Source organism: Lampris incognitus, chromosome 5, assembly GCF_029633865.1.
Source record: "Lampris incognitus isolate fLamInc1 chromosome 5, fLamInc1.hap2, whole genome shotgun sequence".
In the NCBI taxonomy this organism is placed as follows: domain Eukaryota; kingdom Metazoa; phylum Chordata; class Actinopteri; order Lampriformes; family Lampridae; genus Lampris; species Lampris incognitus.
In genome coordinates, this window is record NC_079215.1 from 68249034 (window position 1) to 68267574 (window position 18541).

The following is an 18541-nucleotide window of genomic DNA, read 5'->3' on the forward strand; positions in this document are numbered from 1 at the left end:
CCTCCTCAGGGCCTGTATTACCTTCACAACAGAGGCAAAATGCACAGAGACATCAAGGTAAGCTCTGCTTAGCATGTTGGCATGTTCCCTGAGGTTTCAGTGTCAGCCTCATCTGACTCTTCATCGTATTCAGGACAGAGGTTTTACAACATGTGTAACACCTGGTATCACAAATAAACTTCCTGTCCCGCCATCTGGGAGTAGTAGAGACAGTAGAGAAGTCCGATGTGGACAAATATTTACATTCACGCTAAACCTGCAGCCAGAACTCCTCTCCAACCTCCTCCTGAGCTGCTTTAAAAGAACATGTTGCTGATGGGTTTGATCATGTGACCATCAGGACGAAGCAGCCAAGTCGTCAGTGTGTACTGTATTGGAGCGAACTCAAGGGGGCAGCTGGGGAACCGTTGCCACCAGGATGCGAACCCGTATTTCCTGCACCACGGGCGACAACGTTAACCAGTCGACTAAAGGGTCCGGGCTAACGGGTCTACTTATTCGTGTACGTTACAGTATTAACGGGGAGATCGGTGTTGTCCCGCGCTCTCTCACAGCGCCTACATGTACCAGAATGCATTGCTGCATGCTGGCTCCCATATCGTCTGCGCGAGCGTTGTGAGATGTCATTACGTCATCTGACACGTGGCTCAGGCGGGAGAACGAGGATGTGTTGTTTGAATGGCGTGGTTAGATTAGCTCATTACAAACTAGGGGTGGCACGATTCGCAAACGTCACGGTTCGATCCCTCTCACGATCCAGGGCTCACGAGTTCCATTCAGTACGGTACAGTGGACGTCTTGGTGAGCAGGACGCAGAACACCACTGCGGTTCTCTAGGTTCTGGTTCTGGTTCTCTAGGGTTCATTTATTTTAAGAATCAGGCCCAACATGTTGGCGTTATCAAGTTACGTATTCACACGTAATACCAAGTTCTCACAACATGCTGTGTTTTCTTGTTGTGTAACACAACTGCTTTACTTTAAACCCTCCAACTTTAAAAACACTAGAACCACCATGGCGGTCATTGTGACCCTCTTGGATTTTTAAAGTTTAATAACTTTGTTGGGGTGGGGGGGGGGATGCAGACCTGCCGCTCCCTGAAAGCTCCTAAAGCTGCATATATATTTGCATATATATTTGCATTAAAATGAGTTTTAGATCAATTGCGGGAAAAAAGTTATGATGAGATCTACCGAACACGACCACGACCATGAGCGGTCAAAGTGACCGCGCGGAGTTTGCGCGTCATCGTGCGCGTCCCGTCACTATGTATGGCGTGTGTTGGTGGCGTCCTTTCCTTCACAACGTTCAGTTGTTCTGTTGTACATTTCACTTGAGGGACAACAGTGTGCCTCACCCAGCGGTGAAACACGTGTGTGCTGAGGCTAGTTCAGCTTTGCTGGGTCTTTACACCTGGATGGGAGCTTTACATCTTGGTTTTCTCTTTTCTGTCCAAAGGGAGCCAACATTCTGCTGACCAGTTCTGGATACGTCAAGCTGGGTAAGCCACCTCCATCGACCACCTCTCTTCTCCTCTCTACAACACAGCCACCTCCATCGACCACCTCTCTTCTCCTCTCTACAACACAGCCACCTCCATCTACCACCTCTCTTCTCTCCTGGCCCCTCTACAACACAGCCACCTCCATCGACCACCTCTCTTCTCCTCTACAACACAGCCACCTCCATCGACCACCTCTCTTCTCCTCTCTACAACACAGCCACCTCCATCTACCACCTCTCTTCTCCTCTCTACAACACAGCCACCTCCATCGACCACCTCTCTTCTCCTCTCTACAACACAGCCACCTCCATCGACCACCTCTCTTCTCCTCTCTACAACACAGCCACCTCCATCAACCACCTCTCTTCTCCTCTACAACACAGCCACCTCCATCGACCACCTCTCTTCTCCTCTCTACAACACAGCCACCTCCATCGACCACCTCTCTTCTCCTCTCTACAACACAGCCACCTCCATCTACCACCTCTCTTCTCCTCTCTACAACACAGCCACCTCCATCGACCACCTCTCTTCTCCTCTCTACAACACAGCCACCTCCATCGACCACCTCTCTTCTCCTCTCTACAACACAGCCACCACCATCGACCACCTCTCTTCTCCTCTCTACAACACAGCCACCTCCATCTACCACCTCTCTTCTCCTCTCTACAACACAGCCACCTCCATCGACCACCTCTCTTCTCCTCTCTACAACACAGCCACCTCCATCGACCACCTCTCTTCTCCTCTCTACAACACAGCCACCTCCATCTACCACCTCTCTTCTCCTCTCTACAACACAGCCACCTCCATCGACCACCTCTCTTCTCCTCTCTACAACACAGCCACCACCATCGACCACCTCTCTTCTCCTCTCTACAACACAGCCACCTCCATCTACCACCTCTCTTCTCCTCTCTACAACACAGCCACCTCCATCGACCACCTCTCTTCTCCTCTCTACAACACAGCCACCTCCATCTACCACCTCTCTTCTCCTCTCTACAACACAGCCACCTCCATCGACCACCTCTTTTCTCCTCTCTACAACATAGCCACCTCCATCGACCACCTCTTTTCTCCTCTCTACAACATAGCCACCTCCATCGACCACCTCTCTTCTCCTCTACAACACAGCCACCTCCATCGACCACCTCTCTTCTCTCCTGGCCCCTCTACAACACGCGGGCATGTCGGCCATATTTCTGTTTAACATACTAGCAAGGTCACAATGTTTCTGTCTTCCTTCATCTTGATGTTGGTTGGAGGCTCCTCAGCCCAGTACAGCCAGTCTGTTGCTGGTGGCCTTAACAAGTACTCCGGCACAGTTGGGGGTCAAACATGCCCTGCTCAGTGGCAACTCAACCTCAAGCTGTTGGGGGGGGGGGGGTTAGCCGCCGTGATTTTATGCCTGTTTTGAGAAATTTACCTGACAACCATGCTGTCCTTTAAGTCTGCTGTGTGTGTTGGTGAAATGAACACCTTCCTAATCAGGGTTCACTACATCCAGCTAGTGTTGGCACAACGCCATTGATTTTATATTACATCACAACTTGGTGTAAACTACATCAGTTTTGGTTTTGCTGGTGTCTGCTTTTGTTTGGAGAAGTTCAGTGATGAACTTTTTCCCCCAGGTTCTGTGATGTAATGTAAACAATAACTGATTCAATGTAAACTCAACTATGATGACGTCTAAATAAGACTAAGACAAAGGAGCTGGTTGTTGATCTGAGGAGGGACTTGACCCCAGTGACCCCTGTCTCCATCCAGGGGGTCGGTGTGGACACTGTGGGATTCTACAAGAAGTGTGTGTGTGTGCGTGTGTGTGTGTGTGTGTGTGTGTGTGTGTGTGTGTGTGTGTGTCTGAAAGACAGCCTTTTGATATGTGATGTGAAGCGTCCTTTCCAGGCTGGGATTAACATGTGGGACACCATCTGGGAGGAGACTGGGAAAACTGGGTCACCAGTAACACTCAGTAACGGTGTCTGAGCATACAGGCTGCAGTCATGATTCCCACAGTTACCAGTATAACCAGTATGGAGAGCTGGACACATAAGAAAATCCACCACTGATCTCTGTTCAGGTCAGTGATAACAGCGTGGTTAGGTTAGCATTCACTTTCAGGAATAAACACCAAGGTTCAATCAGTTCATCTGGACACAACGATTACTGAGAGGAACGTTTCATCATCATCTAAGTGACCTCTTCAGTCTCACCTCCAGGTAGCTCCACCCTTATAAACAATACAGTGGCTGCAGGTGTCCCCACCCTTATAAACAATACAGTAACTGCAGGTGTCCCCACCCTTATAAACAATACAGTGACTGCAGGTACCCCACCCTTATAAACAATACAGTGGCTGCAGGTGTCCCCACCCTTATAAACAATACAGTGGCTGCAGGTGTCCCCACCCTGATAAACAATACAGTGGCTGCAGGTACCCCACCCTTATAAACAATACAGTGACTGCAGGTACCCCACCCTTATAAACAATACAGTGACTGCAGGTACCCCACCCTTATAAACAATACAGTAACTGCAGGTATCCCCACCCTTATAAACAATACAGTGGCATAACGACCCAAACCAATGATCGGTTTCATATGCAAATTACCGTGACCATTAACTAGAGTTACAATGGCCGTGTGTACTGTTCACAGAGGATTAGGGAATAGCTGCAATCACAGCATTGTAAGATGGTGACAAATGTACTCTTAGGACCCCCCTCGGTTCAATGATGGTCGTTCCCTCTTCACATAGATGGCCTCTTTGACTCCCTATTCAAACCAGCGTTCCTCCCTATCAAGGTTGTACACATCCTCATCCCTGAAACAGTGGCCACTGGCCTGTAGATGGCGTAGACTGTGGAGTCCTGGCCTGTAGATGGTGTAGACTGTGGAGTCCTGGCCTGTAGATGGTGTAGACCAGGGGTGTCAAACTCCAGGCCTCGAGGGCCACAGTGTCTGCAGGTGTTTGTTGCAACCATGCACTACACCACCTGATTAAACTAGTTCCTTTCCCTCCTTGATCCAGGAGGTGAGCTAATTAGTTAAATCAGGTGGTGTAGTGCATGGTTGCAACAAATACCTGCAGACACTGCGGCCCTCGAGGCCTGGAGTTTGACACCCCTGGTGTAGACTGTGGAGTCCTGGTCCGACGTGTTAGCTCTCCTGTGTTGTGTTATCCTCTTGGACAGCGTCTGTTTAGTTTCCCCAATGTACAAGTCACAGCAATCCTCATGGCACTTAACAGCTACACTATATTGCTTTGTTTGTGCTGAGGGACCCAATCCTTGGGGAACAACTTCTGGTGCAGCGTGTTTTGGGGTTTGAAAGCAACTCAGCTTTTCCAACACTTCCACCACATACGGCATCACCACTGGTTTACACTTAGACAGCTGTTGTCCTTCCCCTCTCTTCGATCGGCTGGTCCACTTTTTGGGGTCTTCTTGGCTTTGACAAACACCCAGTTAGGATCACCACACTTAACCACGGCCTGTTTAATGTGGGATTTCTCCTCTTCCCCGGCCGCTGTGTGGGTGGGGATGTTGTCAGCTCAGTGGTCCAGCGTCCTGTTGACTCCTAGTTTGTGCTCCAGTGGATGATGAGAGTCAAACCTTCAGTACTGATCAGTATGTGTTGGTTTACGGTAAACATCAACAATCAAATGTCCCCATCACCAACTGCAACTTCACAGTGTAAGAAGGCTACCCTGTCATGTTCCACATCCTCCCTGGTGAACTTGATGTGGTGTCCACAGAGTTAATGTGGTGGTGAAATGTGCTACGTCCTGAGATTTAATTTTAACCCAGGTGTCATCCACAAATCTGAACCAGTGGCTAGGTGGTGTCCCTGGATAGGACATCAGAGCCTCTTTTCCACTTCCTCCATATACAAGTTGGCCACTACAGGTGACACTGGGGAACCCATAGCGCCCCCATGCCTCTGCCTATAATACTGCCCCCTGTATGTGAAGTATGTGGACTGAAGACACAGCTTCAGGAGCAGACACAATTGGTTAGTGTTAAGGGGGGCGCTGTTGCTAAGGGTGGGATCGTTTTGTAATTTCATATGGACTTCCTCCACTGCTCCACAACACGCGTGAAGAGAGACGTAACATCATAAGAGACCATTGTTTCATCCTCCTCCATGATGATGTCCCTCACCTGATCCACAACACCCATAGTGTTCTTAATGTGATGTTCATTACTGCCTACCAGCGAGTTAAGAATAGATGCAGAAACTTAAGAGAGGTTATAGGTCACTGAGTTAATCATACTAACAATAGGCTGTAATGGCACATCCTGTTTATGTATCTTAGGTAAACAATACAGACTAGGTGTAGCGCCCCCTGGGTATAATCTCATCTCATTTCATCATCAGCTGCTTCTCCGGGGTCGGGTCACGGTGGCAGCAAGCTAAGTAGGGCACTCCAGGCATCCCTCTCCCCAGCAATGCCCTCGAGCTCCTCATGGGGGATCCCAAGACATTCCCAGGCCAGATTGGCCATGTAGTTCCTCCAGCGAGTTCTGGGTCTACCCCAGAGTCTCCTCCCGGTTGGGCGGGCCCGGGAAACCGCCAAAGGGAGGCACCCAGGAGGCATCCTAATCAGATGCCCAAACCACCTCAACTGGCTCCTTTCAACGCAAAGGAGCAGTGACTGGCTCTACTCCGAGCTCCCTCCAGATGTCCAAGTTCCTCATCCTATCGCTAAGGCTGAGCCCAGACACCCTACGGAGGAAACTCATTTCAGCCGCTTGTATCCATGATCACACCCTTTCGGTCACTACCCAAAGCTCATGACCATAGGTGAGGGTTGGATGAAGATTGACTGGTAAATTGAGAGCTTTGCCTTCCAGCTCAGCTCCCTCTTCACCACAACGGTCCGGTACAACGTCCACATTACTGCTGATGCTGCTCCAATCCGCCTGTCAATCTCCCGCTACATCCTACCCTTACTCGTGAACAAGACCCCGTGATACTTGAACTCCTTCATTTGAGGTAACAACTCATCCCCAACCCGGAGGGAGCAATCCACCATTTTCTGGTAGAGAACCATGGCCTCAGACTTGGAGGTGGTGACTCTCATCCCTTCCATTTCACACTCAGCTGTAAACCACCCCAGTGTGCGCTGAAGGTCGCGTTCTGATGAAGCCAACAAAACCACATCATCTGCGAAGAGCAGAGATGCAATTCTGAGGTTCCCAAAATGAGATCCTGTCCATGAATATCACAAACAGAATTGGAGTCAAGGGACAACCTTGTCGGAGTCCGACACCCACCGAAAACCTGTTTGACTTTGTGCTGAGAATGTTATACAAGGACTGGATGGCTTGTAGCAGCTGCCCCGGTACAGTATCCCCACAGAGTGCCCCGGGTAACACAGTCGTAAGCCTTCTCCAAGTCCACAAAACACATGTAGACTGGGTGGTCAAACTCGCATGCCCCGCTCAGCACTTCCGCAAGGGTAAAGAGTTGGTCTGTAGTTCCACGGCCAGGACGGAATCCGCATTGTTCCTCCTGTATCCAAGGTTCGACAATCGGTCGGAGCCTCCTTTCCAGCACCCTAGAGTAGACTTGCCCAGGGAGGCTGAGCAGTGTGATGCCGCGATAATTGGAGCACACCCTCTGGTGCATATTAATCTATAATTCATATAGAATTATAATCCTTGGTACAACATTCTGGCAATAGCATTGTCCTGTTCTAACAGCTTCAGACAATATATCACATTTTTCTTGTAACCACTGCCTCGATCTCATTTCAGGGACTCATAAGTATTTGTGTTGCTAAGTAACGTCATGACTTTCTCTGGTTTAATATGACAGTGCATCTGCCATTGTCCGCTGGAAGGATGATGATGTTATTGTCCTTACTGAGAGTCGTGAGAGTGTTCCTCTCATCTCTACTGATGTTGGACAGCGGCGGCGGCTTTGCCTTGCTGTGATTTCCTTACCTGGGTCATTGAGCATGCATGAAGACCATCACCAGTACTGTCCTGTAGCTTGTTAGTCGGGCAGTGTAACTCATGCATAAACATTTGCATGATTAGAGTCATTTGTTAGTCATGATTTATGGTTCGTGTAACAGACTGTCTGTCTTCCTTATGTAAATGACTCATTGATTCAGGACTACACAGCAAAACACAGTGATTCAGCTCTGTGTCTGACAGTCAGAGGGTTGTGGGTTTGAATCCAGTTCATCTGTTGTGTAGTTTACAAGTTCTGTGTGTGTGTGTGTGTGTGTGTGTGTGTGTGTGTGCGTATGTCTCCTGCTAACAGCGGACTTCGGTGTGTCGGCTCAGATCAGCATGACCATTGCCAAGAGGAAGTCCTTCATCGGCACACCCTACTGGTACACACACACACACACACACACACACACACACACACACACGCACGCACACACACACACGCACGCACACACCCCTTCATCGATCCTCTTCCTCTTATGATGCTGCCGTCAGCCTTCTATGAGAGAGAGAGAGAGAGATAGAGGGTGAGATAAAGAGTGAGAGAGAGACTTCTGGGCTGATGTGATCTAATGAATACGGGAGGCAAAGACTTCAGATGATGAATGTTAAATAACGCCTTTGTTCCCCCAGGAGTTTACCAGCTTCACCCTGCTATGATTAAACACAGACGGGCGGTGTAAGAACGACAGCAGTGGTGCAACTCCACATGGGGGGGGGGGGTCCTTTTCTTTCCCACAGAGTGAAAGTCAACTGGTCTGCAGAGAGCGGGTTAAAGAGTCCGCACACTGACCCGTGTGTACTGTAGTACTGATCAGTATGTGATGACGTCACGGCGAGGTCATGAGATGTTTCGCTGGTGTGGCTTTACCGCCAGACTTTAGGCCACTTCCGGTCTCCCAGCAGCACATTTTCTAAACTTTCAGCGTCATAATGAAACATGTTGCCCTCTAGTGGTGACAGGCGGTAATGCCGGTTAACGTTGCTTTTAGCGTCATAATAAAACATGGTGGCCAGCACCCCCTCTAGTGGTGACGGGCGGTAATGCCGGTTAACGTTGCTTTTAGCGTCATAATAAAACATGGTGGCCAGCACCCCCTCTAGTGGTGACGGGCGGTAATGCCGGTTAACGTTGCTTTTAGCGTCATAATAAAACATGGTGGCCAGCACCCCCTCTAGTGGTGACGGGCGGTAATGCCGGTTAACGTTGCTTTTAGCGTCATAATAAAACATGGTGGCAAGCACCCCCTCCAGTGGTGACAGGCGGTAATGCCGGTTAACGTTGCTTTTAGCGTCGTAATAAAACATGGTGGTCAGCACCCCCTCTAGTGGTGACGGGCGGTAATACCGGTTAACGTTGCTTTTAGCGTCATAATAAAACATGGTGGCCAGCACCCCCTCTAGTGGTGACGGGCGGTAATGCCGGTTAACGTTGCTTTTAGCGTCATAATAAAACATGGTGGCAAGCACCCCCTCCAGTGGTGACAGGCGGTAATGCCGGTTAACGTTGCTTTTAGCGTCGTAATAAAACATGGTGGTCAGCACCCCCTCTAGTGGTGACGGGCGGTAATGCCGGTTAACGTTGCTTTTAGCGTCATAATAAAACATGGTGGCCAGCACCCCCTCTCGTGGTGACGGGCGGTAATACCGGTTAGCGGTGCTATTGAAGGCACCCTGAGATGGAGGAACGTCTTCTTCATCCGTTTAGTTAACTATTCATGTTGTAATGTAGCTGTATCTAGCTAGCAGCATGTACCAAAATATTTACGACATGTGTTCAGTCTTAGGTTTTTATATCAATCTGTGTTGCTTCTCCTTCCTGGAAAACAGATTTGTTTGTGTTGTTTGGGCCATTGTATGCTTAGACACACACCTCAACATTCAAACCGGAAATATGAATCAACTAAACGCTGTCATGTTAGGTGTAAACGGATGTCGGGTAGTGTCCTATCAGCTGTGATCAGACTAAATGGTCTGATGTTGTGTTACGAGTTACTCGCCTCCCTAACGCTTCCTGGTTGCATTTCATTGGTTGGATTTGATCTTTCTGGAGGAAGCAGGAACTTTTGACAGTTCGCCATGTCTCGCCCTCATGGTCGGCTCCAACAGAGTAGGTGTAGAACAGGAAAGGTGTGGAATTGGTGTGTGGGCATGTCTGGTGAGGTCCACCACGCCACCGTGAGCGCTGCAGCAGCTCTGAAGCCGGCCGGCCAGCTGGCCGGCTCAACAGCTGGCGCGTAACGGCAGGATGCAGATGTTGTGTTGTGATTCCAGGATGGCTCCAGAGGTGGCGGCGGTGGAGAGGAAGGGAGGTTACAACTTCCTGTGTGACATCTGGGCCGTGGGGATCACAGCGATCGAGCTCGCCGAACTCCAACCACCCATGTTCCACCTGCACCCCATGAGGTGTGTGTGTGTGTGTGTGTGTGTGTGTGTGTGTGTGTGTGTGTGTGTGTGTGTGTGTGTGTGTGTGTGTGTGTGTGTGAGAGATAAGTAGTGGTCCTCGGCAGCTCCTGACCTCCACATCAGCTCTATGCTGGTGTGTTTGCTAAAGGGCTGCTGATGTGAGGCAGCTGAGTAAAGTCTAGAGCCAGATGACCTCTGGGAAGATAACGACCCCCCCCCCATCTGTCTGTCTGCAGGGCTCTGCTGCTGATGACCAAAAGTAACTTTCAGCCCCCCAAGTTGAAAGACAAGATGAAGTGGTGAGTATCTGTCTACCTATCTGTCTATCCGTCTGTCTTCATCTTTAGAAAGGGTCAGGGGTCAAAAGCACCACAACTGGGTCAGGTTATAGAACAAGACAGGGAGCAGAGATTAAAGTGAAGTCAGACAGACTGGTACAACAGAACAGACACCCTCCACTCCCACTCGGTAACCTTCAGTAACGGTCAGTGCCAGTCAGTAAATCTCATGAAGGTCAATAAAGAGATGAGGCAGGAGTTTTCCATGTCAAACCTTCTTCTTGGTTTGGTTTGGAAGCTCCGTCATCCAGAGGGTTGTGCTGGTCTCCCTCCACATCCCCTCCATCCACACACGGATGACTGTGGTGGTGATGGTGGGTCAGGGCATGCTGCAGCCTGTGTGGATGTGCCAGGATCACACCAGCAGTGATGAGCACCATCACACACCAGCATCACACCAGCAGTGATGAGCACCATCACACACCAGCATCACACCAGCAGTGATGAGCACCATCACACACCAGCATCACACCAGCAGTGATGAGCACCATCACACACCAGCAGTGATGAGCACCATCACACACCAGCATCACACCAGCAGTGATGAGCACCATCACACACCAGCATCACACCAGCAGTGATGAGCACCATCACACACCAGCATCACACCAGTAGTGATGAGCACCATCACACACCAGCATTACACCAGTAGTGATGAGCACCATCACACACCATCACACACCAGCAGTGATGAGCACCATCACACACCAGCATCACACCAGCAGTGATGAGCACCATCACACACCAGCAGTGATGAGCACCATCACACACCAGCATCACACCAGCAGTGATGAGCACCATCACACACCAGCATCACACCAGTAGTGATGAGCACCATCACACACCAGCATCACACCAGCAGTGATGAGCACCATCACACACCAGTAGTGATGAGCACCATCACACACCATCACACACCAGCAGTGATGAGCACCATCACACACCAGCATCACACCAGCAGTGATGAGCACCATCACACACCAGCATTACACCAGCAGTGATGAGCACCATCACACACCAGCAGTGATGAGCACCATCACACACCAGCATCACACCAGCAGTGATGAGCACCATCACACACCAGCATCACACCAGCAGTGATGAGCACCATCACACACCAGCATCACACCAGTAGTGATGAGCACCATCACACACCAGCATCACACAAGCAGTGATGAGCACCATCACACACCAGCATTACACCAGTAGTGATGAGCACCATCACACACCAGCATCACACCAGCAGTGATGAGCACCATCACACACCAGCATCACACCAGCAGTGATGAGCACCATCACACACCAGCATCACACCAGTAGTGATGAGCACCATCACACACCAGCATCACACAAGCAGTGATGAGCACCATCACACACCAGCATTACACCAGTAGTGATGAGCACCATCACACACCAGCATCACACCAGCAGTGACAAGCACCATCACACACCAGCATCACACCAGTAGTGATGAGCACCATCACACCCCAGCATCACACCAGCAGTGACGAGCACCATCACACACCAGCATCACACCAGCAGTGATGAGCACCATCACACACCAGCATCACATCACATCACCACGTCACACTGACTTGATGAGACTGCTGCTCAGCACTGCAGCACATTTCCTTTGGACACACCAGCATATCTGCTGAGTCCCCACTCTGTCCCTTGGCACTTTGGATTAAAAGCATCATCATCTTTTTATTTGCGCCTGCTATTTTTCATCCGTTTCCATTTCTTCCTGTCTTCTGCATCTTCCTCTGTCACACCAGCCACCTGCATGTCCTCCCTCACCACATCCATAAACCTCCTCTTTGGCCTTCCTCTTCTCCTCTTCCCTGGCAGCTCCATATTCAGCATCCTTCTCCCAGTATACCCAGCATCTCTCCTCCACACATGTCCAAACCATCTCCATCTTGCCTCTCTTGCTTTGTCTCCACACCGTCCAACCTGAGCTGTCCCTCTAATATACTCCTTCCTAATCCTGTCCTTCTTCATCACTCCCAATGAAAATCTTATCATCTTCATCTCTGCCACCTCCAGCTCCTCCTCCTGTCTTTTCATCAGTGCCACTGTCTCCAAACCATATAACATAGCAGGTCTCACAACTTTTATGATCCGCATATTTAATTTGGCAGATTTTACGCCGGATGCCCTTCCTGACGCACTCCACCCCATTTGTCCGGGCTTGGGACCGGCACTAACAATGCACTGGCTTGTGCATCCTCAGTGGCTGGGTTTAAATGTTATGTTGTGGCAGGATGAGGAAAAACACAGGAGACGAAGGCGAGTTTGAACTTTATTCCTCAGCTCCAAAAACCAACTGAAACAGGAACAACCTTGCACCAGACAGCCCGGGAATGTAAACCACGCCCCCAACGTAAACCACGCCCCTAACGTAAACCACGCCTCGACGTAAACCACGCCCCCCAGCTCACAGCCCTGCTGGGTGAGAGACACAGCCCCTAGTGTCCGCCACAATATCATCTATAAAATATATAATATAATATAATATAATATTATATATATATAATATTATATTATATTATATTATATATATATATAATCCAGTGAGTCAGGTAAATTATTTATGACTCACTGGATTATTTTGCTCCTTATTTGTTGAGCTCTCTCCTTACTATTGAATCAGGAATCAGGAACAATTTATTGTCATTTCTTAGACGTACTTGCATACACAAAGAAATGAAGTTTCCCTTCCCCAGCCCACAGCAGTGTAACACAAAAAACACATCCAACATTTCCCAGAAACGACACCACCAAAAACGTAAAAAACAGAGCGAAGAAAACAAAAATCATAACAAAACAAAAAACAAACAGTTAACAACACAGTGTTACCTGTTTGTTTTGTTTTGTTTTCAGTGTTTCTTTTAACAAAGTTAATAATATAGTATATATATATATGTATAAAATATAACATCTAATTCAATATATATAACATTATATATATATGAAATATGATATCATATAATAGTATATAGCATATATGTATAAAATGTAATATATGATAGAACATATATAAAATTATCTATATATAAAATATTATATAATAGAATATATATAACATTATATATGTTTAAAATATATCATAATACAATATATATAACGTAATATATATATTTTTAAAATATGATATGTACAATACAGACATATTATAGATGCATTATGTCAATATATATAATATAATATAATATATATAATATATCATTATATGTTTCTGGAGGAGCTTGACACACTTGTCTCGCACTTCCCTGCTGATGACTCTGCACTTATCCTTCTCAGTGACTTCAACATCCACACTGACAAGCTAGATCCTCTTCTCTCTTTCCTCTCCTCCTTTGACCTTCACCTCTCACCCTCTCCTCCTACCCACAAGGCCGCCAACAAGCTGGACCTTATCTTTACTAGACACTGTCCTATTTCCAATCTCTTTCTTACTCCTCTCCAGCTCTCTGACCACTATTTCATGTCCTACTCTCTCTCCCTCTCTTCTCCCTCCTCTGCCCCTCCCCCTCCCCACATGGTTTCCACCCATAGACACCTCCGCTCTCTCTCCGCCACTGATCTTTCTTCCTCTGTTACCTCTATCCTCCCTACACCTGAATCTTTCTCTCTCCTACCCCCTGACACTGCTACTGATCTACTTCTCTCCACCTTCTCCTCTTCTCTGGACAATCTCTGTCCCCTCACCTCCAGGCCTGCATGCCCAACTCCACCTGCCCCTTGACTGACCGACTCAGTACGTACTGACAGACGGAGCCTGAGAGTGGCAGAGCGCAAGTGCAGAAAAGGCAAACTCCCAGAGGACCTTCTCAACTTCCAGTCTCTTCTTTCCACTTTCTCCTCCTCCCTTTCTGCTGCTAAAGCTGCCTTCTATTGCTCTAAAATCCTATCCTCTGCCTCCAATCCTAAGAAACTCTTTGAAACCTTCTCTACATTTCTTCAACCCCAACCTCCTCCTCCTACTTCCTTCCTTCTCCCTGATGACTTCACTAACTTCTTTGACAAGAAGGTAAACGACATCAGATCCTCCTTTCTCGCCACCCGGTTAGCGCTCCTTGCACTAGCCCACCCTCTGCACCCTCCCCCACCTCTCCACGTCCCACCCTCCCCCACCTCGCTCCCCTCTTCCCTGACGAGGTCCTCAACCTCATCACATCCAGTTGCCCCACCACATGCTCCCTTGACCTGGTCCCCTCCCCTCTTCTTCAGTCTATAGCACCTGAACTCCTTCCCTTTCTAACCCATCTCATCCATCCCTTTCCATCTGCCTTCAAGACTGCTAGAGTCATCCCCCTTCTCAAGAAACCATCACTTAACCCCTCTGACGTCAAAAACTACAGACCGGTTTCCCTTCTACCCTTTCTATCCAAAACTCTCGAACGTGCTGTCTTTTACCAACTTTCTTTGTACCTCCACCAGAACAACCTCTTGGACCCCAACCAGTCTGGGTTCAAGGTGGGTCACTCAACAGAGATGGCCCTCCTTGCAGTGACAGAATCGCTGCACTCTGCGAGACCAAACTCTCTCTCCTCTGTCCTGATACTCCTGGACCTGTCAGCTGTGTTCGACACAGTGACCCACCAGATCCTCCCCTCTACCCTCGAGGGGCTGGGTGTCACAGGCTCTGCACTCTCAATGTTTGCATCCGACCTGACAGGTCGCTCCTACCAGGTGACATGGAGGGGAGCTGTGTCGGAGCCTCGCAGACTGACTACAGGTGTCCCACAGGGTTTGCTTCTGGGTCCTCTCCTTCTCTCCCTGTACACAACATCCCTGGGTTCTGTTATTCGCGCATGACTTCTCTTACCATTGTTATGCTGATGACACCCAGCTGATCTTGTCCTTCCCTCCCTCTGACACACAAGTAGAGACACACATTGCTGCATGCTTGACTGACATCTCGGAGTGGATGGCGACACACCACCTGAAGCTCAGTCTGGACAAGACAGAGCTGATGTTCCTCCTTGGGAAAGGTTGCCCGCACCGAGACCTGGCCATCACCATTGACAACACCGTGGTGGCGCCAACTTGGACTGCGAGGAATCTGGGTGTGATCCTGGACGACCAACTGTCGTTTGCTGCAAACGTTGCCTTGGTTGCTCGCTCCTGCAGATTTCTCCTCTATAACATCAGGAGGATTCGCCCATTCCTCACCGACGAGATGGCACAGGTGCTCATCCCGGCTCTGGTCATCTCCCGGCTGGACTACGGCAACTCCCTCCTTGCTGTTGCCCCAGCGTCGTCCATCAGACCTCTGGAGCTTGTTCAGAAAGCTGCAGCTCGTCTGGTGTTCAACCTCCCTAAGTTCTCCCACACATCTCCCCTTCTCGTGTCCCTACACTGGCTCCCAGGAGCTGCTCACATCCAGTTTAAGACTCTGGTGCTGGCCTACAGGGCAGTGAAAGGAACAACTCCTTCCTATCTCCAGGCCATGGTCAAGCCCTACACCCCCACCCGACCACTTCGCTCTGCTGCCTCGGGACGTCTGGTTGCCCCGTCGCTCAGAGGCCCCTTGCTGCCGATCGACCCGGTCACAGCTCTGTTCTGTCCTGGTCCCACAGTGGTGGACTGAACTCCCCACTGATGTCAGGACAGAGGAGTCGCTGCCCATCTTTCATCGCAGGTTGAAAACTCACCTCTTCAAGAACTACTACCCTGTTTTGTTCTTAGCACTTATTGTATTCACTCATTAAAAACAAAAATCTCTTTCTTGTACTTTTACTTTAGCACTGGTTTTGCTCTTAGATGCTTGTTTAGATGCACTTATGACCTCTGATGACTAGTAGTTCTCCTGATCTCCTATGTTACATGATGCACTTATTGTAAGTCGCTGTGGATAAAAGCGTCGGCTAAATGACTGGAATGTAATGTAAATACGTAATATAGTATATAATATAATACTATAGTATTGTATATATATATGTATATGTATATAATATAACATGATATGATTCCTGTGTCTTTAGGACCAATATTTTCCACCATTTTGTGAAGATGGCGTTAACCAAGAACCCAAAAAAGAGGCCTTCCGCTGACAAGTTACTACAGGTGTGTGTGTGTGTGTGTGTGTGTGTGTGTATGTGTACAGGTGTGTGTGTGTGTGTACAGGTGTGTGTGTATGTGTACAGGTGTGTGTGTGTGTGTACAGGTGTGTGTGTGTGTTTTTGTGTACAGGTGTGTGTGTGTACAGGTGTGTGTGTATGTATGTGTACAGGTGTGTATAGGTGTGTGTATGTGTGTGTGTGTACAGGTGTGTGTGTGTGTCTGTGTATAGGTGTGTGTGTGTATGTGTACAGGTGTGTGTGTGTGTGTGTACAGGTGTGTGTGTGTGTGTACAGGTGTGTGTGTGTGTCTGTGTATAGGTGTGTGTGTGTATGTGTACAGGTGTGTGTATGTATGTGTACAGGTGTGTGTGTGTGTGTACAGGTGTGTGTGTGTGCATAGGTGTGTGTGTATAGGTGTGTGTGTGCGTGTGTGTATAGGTCTGTGTACAGGTGTGTGTGTACAGGTGTGTGTGTGGGGGTGTATGTCACAGTTGTGTGGAGCTGATGTACTCTGTATTGCTGAGCTGTAGCTCAGTCTGGAGTGTGTTGTTGCTTCACCAGTGGGGTGGTGTTGGTGACGGGGTCTGTGGTGTGTGTCCTTATTGTGGGTCTCCTATGTGACGTCCCCGTGTCACATGTTCATATGAAACATGGCCCAGTTTCAGATGATACCGTCCACAGACTCAATAGGAATGTTTCCTGCAGACCGTAACGTCTGTCCACTCTCACATTCCAGATTGGATTTGGACTCAAAAAAGTAGAGATGGGGGGCATCCGGGTAGCGTGGCGGTCTGTTCCGTTGCCCGGCAACAGGGGGATCCCCGGTTGCTGTAAAGCCTCAGGGGGCTTTACAGCAACACAACATCCTGTCCTGAGACCCAGAAGTCGGCCATTTAATGTCTGTGTTCAAACCAAACTGGCCACATGTCACCACAGCCTGACCTGCAGTAAAACCTCTGAGCATGCTCAAGTTCTGTTCTGTTCTGTTCTGTTCTATTCTGCTCTATTCTATTCTATTCTGCTCTGCTCTGTTCTATTCTGCTCTATTCTGTTCTGTTCTGTTCTATTCTGCTCTGCTCTGTTCTATTCTGCTCTATTCTATTCTGTTCTGTTCTGTTCTATTCTGCTCTGCTCTGCTCTGTTCTATTCTGTTCTATTCTGCTCTGCTCTGCTCTGTTCTATTCTGCTCTATTCTATTCTGTTCTGTTCTATTCTGCTCTGCTCTATTCTGTTCTGTTCTATTCTGCTCTGCTCTGTTCTATTCTGCTCTATTCTATTCTGTTCTGTTCTATTCTGCTCTATTCTATTCTGTTCTGTTCTGCTCTATTCTATTCTGCTCTATTCCATTCTGTTCTGTTCTATTCTGCTCTATTCTATTCTGTTCTGTTCTGCTCTATTCTATTCTGCTCTATTCTGTTCTATTCTGCTCTATTCTATTCTGTTCTGTTCTGCTCTGTTCTGTTCTGCTCTATTCTGTTCTGCTCTATTCTGCTCTGCTCTGTTCTATAACACGGCATGTTGTGTGTCGATGTGAGCACATGCAGGACTCAGGGCGTCTGATCAACCTGAGATCAGCTGCGATGTGTCTCCTCCACAAACGAACGGTACCAGTTAAACAGAGAGCCGGGTCTGTATGAGCTCTGCGGTGTGAATGTGGTTTCAGAGGTTCTGGTTCTGTTCCCCCAGCATCCGTTTGTTTCTCAACCCCTGAGTCGAATGCTGGCCATCGAGCTCCTGGACAGAGCCAGCAACCCGGAGCAGACCTCCTACCAGGACCACCTGGACGATGAGGAGACCGAGCCAGAGGTACCGAAACCACTTCAGTCCAGTCCACTGTTCCAGGGACTAATATGTCAGCAGAGTTAGTGACGCCCCCGAAACACAATGAACCACCATGACTTTAATCCTTTGTTCGTTTGTCAAGCGAGGAAATAATGAATTATGGTCAACGAAGATCACGACAAATTACTGGCACGATGTTTTTGGAGTGCTGCTGTCTGTATGAAAACCTAGTACTGACAACCTAGTACTGACAACCTAGTACTGACAACCTAGTGCTGACAACCTAGTACTGACAACATAGCGCTGACAGCATAGTACTGACAACCTAGTACTGACAACCTAGTATTGACAACCTAGTACTAACAACATAGCGCTGACAGCATAGTACTGACACCAAAGGACTGACAGAATAGTACCTACAACATAATACTGACAACATAATACTCAACATAATGCTGTCAACATACTACTG

At 48.5% G+C, this 18541-nt stretch overlaps 1 protein-coding gene across 3 annotated transcripts in view; it reads left to right on the forward strand.

The window, feature by feature from the left end:
- The window catches only part of map4k3a (mitogen-activated protein kinase kinase kinase kinase 3a), a 182455-nt gene that overhangs the window by 80318 nt on the left and 83596 nt on the right, over positions 1-18541 (forward strand). For all 3 annotated transcript variants that reach the window (XM_056281131.1, XM_056281133.1, XM_056281132.1), the window contains 7 exons: positions 10-57; positions 1459-1501; positions 7783-7855; positions 9747-9878; positions 10115-10177; positions 16210-16291; positions 17974-18093. In XM_056281131.1, coding sequence (XP_056137106.1) covers positions 10-57; positions 1459-1501; positions 7783-7855; positions 9747-9878; positions 10115-10177; positions 16210-16291; positions 17974-18093 — 561 coding nt within the window. The remainder of the gene's footprint in view (positions 1-9; positions 58-1458; positions 1502-7782; positions 7856-9746; positions 9879-10114; positions 10178-16209; positions 16292-17973; positions 18094-18541) is intronic.